The sequence below is a fragment of the Borostomias antarcticus genome, assembly GCF_949987555.1.
Source record: "Borostomias antarcticus genome assembly, chromosome: 23".
Lineage (NCBI taxonomy): Eukaryota > Metazoa > Chordata > Actinopteri > Stomiiformes > Stomiidae > Borostomias > Borostomias antarcticus.
The window spans coordinates 2,281,281-2,292,503 of NC_140256.1; the positions used below are offsets into that span (position 1 = coordinate 2,281,281).

General features: G+C 45.1%; 1 protein-coding gene across 1 annotated transcript in view; it reads right to left on the bottom strand.

Moving 5' to 3' along the window:
* The window catches only part of LOC311324671 (AP2-associated protein kinase 1-like), a gene marked incomplete at its 5' end in the record, with an annotated part of 28,832 nt that extends 20,714 nt beyond the window's left edge, over positions 1 to 8,118 (bottom strand). The window contains 5 exon segments of the mRNA XM_084457205.1: positions 487 to 608; positions 1,340 to 1,482; positions 1,902 to 2,010; positions 2,969 to 3,087; positions 7,944 to 8,118. Of these exon segments, the coding sequence (XP_084313331.1) occupies positions 487 to 608; positions 1,340 to 1,482; positions 1,902 to 2,010; positions 2,969 to 3,087; positions 7,944 to 8,118 (668 nt within the window).
* Positions 8,119 to 11,223: the final 3,105 nt, after the last annotated feature.

Here is an 11,223-nt window from a genome sequence, read left to right on the forward strand (position 1 = left end):
CAGGGACACGCGTTTAGGAAAGGCCCCCAAAGTGTATTAGAGACAGAGAAACATCACACAAGTGCTCCTACTATGAGCAGCTGTTATATTTCTTTCAACCAATCAGGGGGTCCTGATGGTCCGGGGGTCTAATCTCAAGCCTAGGGGGGGGGGGCCGTGCCTTTGCTGTCACAGCCCCTAAACTGTGGAACAGCATCCCCCCCTTCATCAGATCTGCCCCCTCCATTGACTCATTTAAATCTAGGCTCAAAGCCCACTTTTATTCTTTAGCGTTTCCCGATTCACCCTGACTTGTGCCTTGTTTGTTGTTTGTTGTCCTGTGTCTACTTGTATAACTGTGATGCTGACTGTTGCCTATTATTGTGTATTTTCAAATGTACAGCACTTTGGTTGACGAGTCATGTTTAAATGTGCCATATAAATAAATCTGATTGATTGATTGGTTGATTGGTTGATTGATTGATTGATTGATTGAAAATCCCTCACTTCTTGATGTCCTCCTCCACCACGGCCACGCCCTCCGTCTGGGGGTTCTGGAAGCAGTTGGTGGCGCTGCCGAAGTCACACAGCACGTAATGTCCGCGGTCATGCAGCAGGATGTTCTCCACCTGCAGTGACCATAGAGGGAGACAGCGCCCGGTCAGTAGATATACAGCCGTAACGAGAGGCCACCTGACCATGGAGGAAGACAGCGACCGGTCAGAAGATATACAGCCCTAACGAGAGGCCGCCTCGACCCAACACCAACCGCCGGAGCTAGCCCGCAACACGGGTAGGGCTGGGTTTACAAAAATCGATTAATCGATTCTGAATCAAATGATTCAGAATCGATTCATGAATCCCAAAATCGATCTTTTATTTAATGAATTAATGAATAAATGAAGGAATGAATAGTTCATTCATTCATTCATTCATTCATTCATTCATTCATTCAATGATTCATTCATTCATTTTTGGAAATCAGTATCGATACCCAGCCCTAGTATTGATGTGTTGCATAACTTGGCAGTCATGTAATTAAGGTTACAGCTAAAAAACACCGGTTTTAGTAACACTAACCGAATCGATATTGAATTGAATCGAATCGTGATAATCGATTCTGAACCTTGTGAATCAAAATCGAATCGATTCTTGTAATTTGAATCGATACCCAGCCCTAAACACGGGTACAGCGGTGTTCACCGTAACCTCTCAGTCACGACAAACGAATCCCGCTGTCCTCATGAGATAAAGGACAGTGACACACAGCGTTCTTGGACAAGAAAGGGTTGGTAGGTACGGATAGTCATTGAAGAGTGAGTGAGGTGAGGTGTGGAGGATGTGTGCCAAGCGCACGCGCCTTGAGGTCTCGATGGATGATTGGCGACTTGCACTGGTGGAGGCGAGCCAACGCCTCGCAGGTGTCGCAGAAGATCTGTAGGACCTCAGCCTCGGTGAAGCCCGTCTGTAAACGCTGGTTCATCAGGTTCACCACCTGCCCGCCTGCAGCACACACACACACACAGATATACACACACACACACACACACACACAGACAGACACACACACACACACACACACGCACACAGACACACACACACACACACACACACACACACACAGGCACAGACACACACACACAGACAGGCACACACACAGACACACAGACACACACACACACACACACACACACACAGACACACACACACACACACACAGAACAAAGGTGAACTGATACCCCAGGCCTCTGCATGTAAATCTACTAATCCCTTTTAAGACCGTAAACAGGCGATATCAAACACTGGGGATAAGCCTAAGCGCTGAAACACTGACTGACAGCAACCACATCTAGAGTGATCTGAGAGCAGCTGGCTCTGACATGGGGGGGAGGGGGGGGGTTGGATGAGACAGGTTAACGAACCACGGCAGAAGTCCATGAGGATGAGAACCTCCCAGACATCTCCTCCTCCCACCGCTGTTATACTGGAGTCCAGGAAGCCCACGATGTTCCGATGGCCCACCAGGTCCCTCTGGGTAGACGAACACACACATTCAGACACACGCCGTTAGAGTAGCATTACACCAACGTGACGCAAAAGATAATGTTTGGTTGACATTTAAAGTCGCACTGAAATGAACAAAGCATTCTGTCCCATTTTGGTTCACATGATTTGTCATTGTGTTCACCTATTTAATGATATATGCCCAAAAGAATTACAAAATTCTACTTTTGTTGTAATCTTATATCGAAGTGTATAATTTCTTACTTCCTGGAAAACGGTAGGTCACGTGCAATGACGACAACAGGTACCTTAGATTTTAGGCCAATAATCTCACGACATCCACCCGTCAATCAACGCTATCCTTCTATCGAATCTGTCTAAAGTTCTTAAAACCCGTCCACTTGTCAATGTTCCAATCAAATTCCTCTAAACATTATGTCCCACCCTCATATCTTGTTTGCGTCGGAAAATACGCAAACTACGGAAGTTAGATGATCTCAAACGTCCGTTTCTGTGCGACTTTAAGACGACTTTAAGAAGTGTGTTACAGCTCAGTACTGCTCATAAACCAGAGCCAAGGGGCTGATGTTGATAATGACAACCACCCAGTCATAAACGCCCCCCCAGGGCATGGTGGTAGTGGTGGTGACAGGAAATGGTTAGCTATCAGCGCAACCTCAAGTCAGGAAATGGCGTTCGGCTGCAAGAATGTCAAATCGACATATTCAAGAGGCTCCAACTGTGCTAGGACTGAATGACTCAATACCAACCATTGTGCCGGTTCCACTCTGTCACAATCTATCTGACTCTCTGTCCAATATGACCTATTCCAGTAGTGACACCATCCTCCTCTTCCACTTCTGTTCTGTGGCTTGGTAGCGGTCCAGTGGCACAGTAACCCGATGTCTAGCCCAGGCCTAGGACGAGGCAGTGCCCTGTTGTTGTAGGTGGACAGGGGGACAGATCGGACTGCGGTGCTCCTCACCATGATCTGGATCTCCAGCTTGCAGATCTGCAGGTCGTGCTCGTTGTTGACGTACATCCTCTTGAGGGCGCATCGCACCCCCTGGTGAGTCCGCACGAGGAACACGATGGCGAAGCCTCCTGGAGAGTCACGTTGAGGTGGGAAAGAGAGGGAAGGGAAAAGTTTGGCAAATGGCAGGCTTCCAACATAAATAGCACATATACAGGTATGCACCTGTAACAGAACGTCATACTGTATGTCTGTTTGTGAAACAACCTCAGACCAAACATCCCATGGCTGGGCTTTGACCGTGACAGAGTCAGTGAGTGTGCGTAGGCTTAATCAGACAGAGTCAGTGAGTGTGAGTTGGCTTAATCAGACAGAGTCAGTGCTTAACACAAATATATGCACCCATAACAGAACATCATAATGTACTGTATGTCTTGTGAAACAACCTCGGACCAAACATCCCATGGCTGGGCTTTGACCGTGACAGAGTCAGTGAGTGTGACTTAATCAGACAGAGTCAGACCCGATGCATCCCTCTGCTCACAGCTGATACTGCAGAGGGGCTCTGACGAGGCTTCCTGTCTGCTGATGGCCTCATCATGACAGCACACACACCACTCCCACCCTTACTCACGCTGAGGTTACTGTCTCTCTCACACACACACACACACACACACACACACACACACACACACACACACACACGCACACACTAAATAAATTATTTATTAAAATCCACATATATAATAGGACATTTTGGGGATCTTTTGACAACGCCCACACGCACGCGCACACGCACGCAGAACGCAGCGGAAGGAATGCTGTAGGAAGCATGTTCCGTGGAAAGCCGGTCGGAGCCGTTGTGAGTCAGCAGTTATGCGGAGGTGAAGAGAGTCGTCCGAAGAGGTATTGAAGCAGGCAGGCAGGCAGACAGAAATAGGCCAGGAGTCCCAGGCAGGAACCAAACTTTCCCCCGATCTTAAGAAATGTCGCAGTCCCTCTCTGCTGTTGTGTGGTCACACACCCCCTGATAGTGCAGGTGGTTTCGACACTGCAGTCTCCCCACTGCACCAGTGCACCATCTGATAGTCTGATACTGAGAAGGGCATTCATCCTCAGGGCACAGACTTATACCGGAGATAAAGATAAACAAACAACAAGGTTTTTCCTGGCTCAGAAGGGGTCTTTGGGGGGTGATGTGCACACAATTTGGGGGGGAAACCTCAGTTTTATGCCGAATAGCCTACCAATATAGGCTGATATTCTTTGCTGTCGTTCTGACTGATCTCACTTTTCACATCCGTGGAAAATCTCCCGACATGACACAAAATGGATATGAAGACAAAATGTTAAAGAGACTGATAACCTGTCTATTAATCTTGATTACTAGTGGTCCAAACCATGGACAATGCAAGAAAGAGGGATGGGCTGCACTAGAAACAAGCCATCAAACACATTTGGAGAGGATTTGAATTGATATTTGTATCATTTTTTTTGCATTTTGGCACTGGTGATTTTCCTTTAGCTCTGGCTAAAATCTCTTTGGGGGGGGGGGGGGGGGGGGGGGGTGCAAAAATCGTCTATGCAGGACAAACCCTGAGCAATCATAACATGACCCTGACAGTGTTGTTGTCTTTCAGCACAGGGTTTGATGGCACAACTTTTTCCTCTCTTGCTATTATGCACCCAGCCATGCAAGACTTCAGGTGCAGAATGAGGGTCTAACGGTCGCCTGTGGTAAAGTCAGATACTGATGGAATGCAGATTGGGAGACACCTAGTCTCAAGATACCAGATAATCGGAGATCACCTTCCGAACGTCTGGGGTTTTCTGTGCTGAAATAGTCGCTAGAACGCCGGTGAGAACGGCCGGTAACAAGACTCCGCCTACTGCTTTGGATTGGTTCACACCTGACCAAAACTACGCCCTAAAGACTTTGGATTGGTTCACACCTGACCAAAACTACGCCCTAAAGACTTTGGATTGGTTCACGCCTGAACAAAGCTACGCCCTAAAGACTTTGGATTGGTTCACACCTGAACAAAGCTACGCCCTAAAGACATTGGATTGGTTCACACCTGAACAAAGCTGCGCCCTAAAGACTTTGGATTGGTTCAGACCTGAACAAAGCTACACCCTAAAGACTTTGGATTGGTCCTGCAATGCTGTTTTTTTTAATTTAAATTTACTCTCTTCCGTTGGTTCTGCAATGCTGTTTGTTTTTTCCAACTGTCAAATTGTTTCGACCCACTAAGTCAACAGCCTAGCTCAACCGACTCCTGAGTCTAGGAGATACTTTCCCGCCTCATATGCAAACGATGTTAGTTTCTAACGGCTGAACGCCGTGTGCTCTCCTTGCGCCAGGCTGCTCTGGAACACGCGGCTAGCATCGCTAAGCCCACTAAGCCCAGGAAGGACACTGACGTAGGGTGCTTGGTCAGGCGCGTCACGTCCGCGGGACGCTGTCCAATGAAGTGTAAGAAGCTCAAAGGGACAGAGCTGCGAGGGCCTTGCTCGTGGTGGACCAGGCTAGGATCGGGGTTCATATGAACCCCCTTATTTCCTTGTACCCTTTCTTAGCCCTACCACTGTGGCTGTGTGGTCCTCCTAAAAGACCTCACCTCACTCTGCCAACATCTTGCTGTCCCACGACATCTAATCTCCAGAGCTTGCATGAAATTAGAGGGATTAGTGACCTTAAGCACCAGCACACTCTCACTCGACTGGACAGCACAACAACAACAACAACAAGACCATCTACAGTCCTACAGCCCCTGAACGTGGCTGACAGCCAGCATAATAGCCCACTGTCCAGTCAAGCGTATGACCCACTGTCCAGTCAAGCATATGACCATGTCCTTAGGCATCGCAGAAAGAAACGCAGCGAACAGTTAAGCACATCGCCTCTGTGTCATCAGTGCAATGGATCTTGCATAACAGCACCAGCCTACAGTATAAAATAGTCACATGGCTACTACATTGTTTACAATCGTGTTCAGGGCAAGATACAGCAGAGAGCTGCATTGGCACAGTGCGCTGTCTCATAGTGGCATTCATATCGCATGAACCAGCTTGCACTGGCTGATATCTGTTCATGAATAGGCAAATAAATTGCCAATGCCCCCAGTGCCACCCATACAGGCAAGGCAGGTACTTTACCAAGCTGCCTAAATGACTAGCTAGCAGCTATCATGAAAAACAATGGCTCCACAAAGGAAAACATATTTTTCCAGCAAAGCAAGCAATGCATTATAATATAAACAGCTAAACTTGAATGTTGAACATCTAAACTAACAAGTCTACAGTTGAAAACCTAGGCTAATCCTTTGAAAAACATTTCATCTGTAATTTCTGGGAAATGTGGGATTTCTAATCCAAGACGACAGGGCGTGAGGGGGAGTGGGAGTCCATGGGAAGAACAAAGTTCCCCAGAGATTGAACTTGACTGGTGCGCAGTCGACTGAGTCCGTGGTCGGAATAACTTTCAACCAAAACAATTCTCGAACAAAGCCTGGTGTTCAGGCGAAACATGAAAGGAGTTCTGAACTTTTGACCATACTGCAGTGCATTATACTAAAGGTGTGCCCCCTCGGGAGAGAGTAGCCCATTAATGACCCCCTGTCACTTTCTCCAGGGCGCTGTGTGTCACACAGACATGGTGGTTCCAACCAACAGATGGTGTCCATCCGTACCACTGATAAATAAATCACTCTGGGCCCATTCATTATTCAGTAACAGGCCTTCTCATCTGACGGCATGGCTACAGAGGCAAGACATTGTTTCCAAACAGGTATCAGCATGCGTTGACACACAACAGGGCTGACCAGAAACAACACAGTCTGGTGGGAGAGGTACAATTCGCTGGACAGTAGTTTTTTGAGAATAGGCTCTAATGTTGTGTTGCGAGAACTGAGAAGCAGTCTGGACTACTTGAATGAAGAAATGCAGCACACTTATGACAAGGCATTTATCATTTCAGGAATGCTGTTGTCATGTCCATAACTCTCCTGTCGCAAACCTTAAGAGTTCTCCTCACCAACCGTATGACAAATGTTTGGACACACTCACATTGGGCTGATTCTATACAACAAGATAAACAGAAACCTAAAAAATGTTTAAATCTGTACTTTCACCCCTTCTGATTGACTTTGCTGCCCCCAACCAAAATAAAACCTGCAGTATGAGCCCATCCCTTTTTGGAAAGCGTTCTACACTCCTCTAGTACACATCTGCTGTGATGACTCAGCATCACTATAGATTTAAGCTTATATTTTGTTCCTTGTTCCACCCAAGCTTGAGATATGAGGCATAGATATTTGAGATACCAATGGAAGGAGGGTTCCTCCTGTGAATGCTCTCTGATGGTTGAAAGAAATATTTGACACCACTCATCTGTGCCTTAGGATCATTGCCTCTTTCAGGATGAAGACTGCACAGTACACAGTCCTGGAATTCCTCTAATTCCTCATCAGTAATGTTGGTCAGCATGACTAATGTGAAATGGTGACACATGGTGACAACTGCAGCTGTCTGAGGAGACTACAACTGCTGAAGCCATATGCTGACCTTCATCCTGAGAGTATACATTTAACAAGCTTCACACAAAATAGCCTAACGTTATAGATAGCCAGGACATTTAAATGGTAAATAAACTTGACTGTTTGCCATGTATTACGAATATGAGAGCCGATGTTTGAAAATGGATATGAGGGCCGATATTGATTGATTGATTTGATTGATTTTTAAGACAGGGACAAGGTACAGTAGACATTTACCCTATAAAAATAGGGAGAGATGCACTGTACAAGGTTATAGCTAGACAGCTAATTTCCACCCGCAGTCCCTGGGCAAATAAATATACAGTCTTAAAATAGTGGGGCAAATAGTACACAGTGGGAAAGTTACATACATGCTGTAGAAGATATGTTTGAATATGGATACCTTTGTTTATCATTCAAATGTACCTGCATTATCCATCATAGCTCACCTTCAGCCACCGTTTCCTCAATGGTGACTTGATATCTTCCTATGGTGAAGACCCGTCCGATGAAGCTGCCCCCAGGTCCAGACCCACCTCCTCCACCCCCCACCCCAGAACCAGAACCAGAACCAGCAGGCCCACAACTCACAAGCTCCCGGCGGGAATCGAAAAATTTCTTCATTGTTGCTGATGTTAAGCCCAATCTGGCCAATCTCACAATTCAAACTCTCACCAAATAATCCCTGGGAGCTGGAGATAGCTGTGTTAGCCACAGTTTAGGATTAGCCAGAGATTGAATAAGCAAAGCTTAAACTAACGTTAGTCCTATCAAGCTAACAAGCTAGCTGAACCTCAATGTTGCCAAGTTGCTGAATGTTTAAGGCAGATAGCCATTCGTAAATAAAGATAAATATGTGTCCATGTGGAGGTCGCAGTCCCCGTATCACACTTCTAGATAGTTCCAGTGCGATGAGGAACACGTCTAGCCAGCCAAGCTAGTTTAGCTATGCTAACGTTAAATTACCTATCTAACGTTAAATGATCTAGTTTAGCTAGGCTAGCTATGCTAACGTTATTATCCGGCTAGCTACCGTTGACAAGCATCCCGGTCTCTATGAACCTCCAGTCTCAAGGGCTAGCTAGCCAATACACAACCAGCTAGCTGTTGGCTAGCTAGCTTAGCAATGTTTGACCAACTGTCATAGCCAGCCAAGTATCATTATGCCTGGTGATCTCCAGGGCTAAAACGAATCTGTCACAATCTATAATAATAGATAATAATAATAATAATTAATTATAACCGTTAGTTAGCAATGACTGGATGCTAGGCTAGCTGGTCGCACCGTGTTGCTATAGCTACAGCTAGCACCCTAGTCTGGCTAGACTCGCTATACATCATCCATTTCTTCAGTAGATAAATATATATATATTAATATTTCTCCCGTTTTGCGTGGTGAGAGCTTGTGGTGTTGCTAGCTAGCACTGCGAGCATCGACTTCGACTGGTTTGGAGGTGTAATTGCTAGCTAGCATACTAGCCTAGCCGACCCGTACTGCTCAAGCGACAGGATAGATCTAGATTGGCTAGAAGTGCAGTTAGCTGTGCACTTCCTCCCCTGAACCAGGTACGGGGGCTAGGGAGCTAGAGAGCTAGGGGGCTAGGGAGCTAGGGAGCTAGGGAGCTAGGGGGCTAGGGAGCTAGGGGGCTAGAGAGCTAGGGGGCTAGGGAGCTAGGGAGCTAGAGAGCTAGGGGGATAGGGAGCTAGGGGGCTAGGGAGCTAGGGGGCTAGGGAGCTAGGGGGCTGGGGAGCTAGGGAGCTAGGGGGCTAGAGAGCTAGGGAGCTAGGGGGCTAGGAGCTAGGGGGCTAGGAGCTAGGAGCTAGGGAGCTAGGGGGCTAGAGAGCTAGGGAGCTAGGGGGCTAGGGAGCTAGGGGGCTAGGGAGCTAGGGGGCTAGGGAGGGCAACATCAGTGCTTTTCTTTTTGCCACTGCTTTCTAAGAGGAGTTATGTTTATCAGTATACTGCATTGTGACTTTTATTCCTGTATTCTATTTGTCCTGCTTTTTGTTTAACTGTCTGTAATGACTTGCTTTTTGTTTTAATGCTTTTAATTTGTCCTGCATTTTGTTTTAAATGTCTATAATGTCTTGCTTTTTGTTTTAATGCTTTTAATTTGTCCTGCCTTTTGTTTTAAATGTCTTTAATGTCTTGCTTTTTGTTTTAATGCTTTTAATGTCTCATGTAAAGCACCTTGAATTGCCCTGTGGCTGAAATGTGCTATATAAATAAACTTGCCTTGCCTTGCCTTGATTTGAAATGCTTGAGGATATGAACGAGGCATTTTTCAGATAATAATAAAAAAAAAAAAAAAAAAAGTTAGTCTGCTTGTTGAAAGCATGGCCACTCAAGATCTCTTGCATACTTAAACATTTTAATTTAAACTAGTCTAGAAGAAGCATCCCAGACGTTTCAAGTTACATTAGCCTAATTATATATTTACCTTTAATGGTAATCCTAATTAGTAGGCTATCAGTAGGCTTACTGAAGCAGATATAGGCTATATATAATCACATATCTTTCTCTATCCTCTAAGATCTCTATTACAATCATGGATGTATTAATAGAACATTACAATCATCTTCCGTTATTGAAAGCCCGATGTTTATGGCAATTAATTACCACAATCAACAGTATAAAGAGATTGCGTGAGTCATTCAATTGTTGATATGTCCGCATGAGGTCGCTGTTTCATCACAAAACAAGTGAGAAAGTCATGGCCATTCATTAATCTCCGATATGGTTATCGAGGACGTGGACATTCAAAGCCCTAACTGCCCACTAGATTTCCTCTTGGGACCCCACTTAGTTGGATCCCATCCCATCTTTCATCACCCTACAACTTCAACATTGCCTCACTGACGAAGCTCTCATGCACTCTATGCACTGGACCACGATGTATATTTAAATGTGGTTGTTCCTCTGGAATTGGGTAGAAACTTGTTCGCAGACATTATTTGGCCATGTTTGTATAGGCTGTATGGATATCCTATGCAGCATTCCTCTAGATTTATATCAAGCCAACAGCATGATTATTGTATGTATGTAATGCTACAGTACATTTATTTGGCCTCTAATGCCTAAGAATGTGTGGAATAATAGTAGTAGATCCATGATGTTCTACTCCTGCGATTTAATTGCTGTTTATGAGACTTTTCGTTCAGTGGATGCACATGTTCACGCGCTACATAGGCCTACAGTAGCCTATGTGTACCTTATATTCATGGGTTTATGAAACGAATTAATTTAAAGCAGATAATTGCTTGCATACTGTACATTTAATCCGATATGTGCCAGAAATGCCGTGTCATTGAGTAAAACAGTAATATGGAAGAGAGATAATGCAAATATATAATTTGACACATTTAATTTTGACATTAATCTAACTCCAAAATAATTTATCTGAAGCATAGGATTTCGAGTTTTCACACCAAATTCACATCATTCTGCTTCCAGAAACGTTTTAGATGAAATTGTGTGTGTGTGCATGTACTGTATATATATAGCCTATAATTTCATCATTCACAAGTCAGTTCCATAAATCACTGCTTTCTTACAAAACACGATCAATAAACCCTCAAAGATTCAGTGTCTTCATCTTCTTTTCGTTGGGTCCTGATAGTGCTTGTTTGATGGCTTGTTTATCAGTCTAGATGGAATCTTGGACCGTCATGAATCTTGTCATGCCGTGCAATTTTTACTACTTTTTTTTTATTTTTTTTACTAGACTA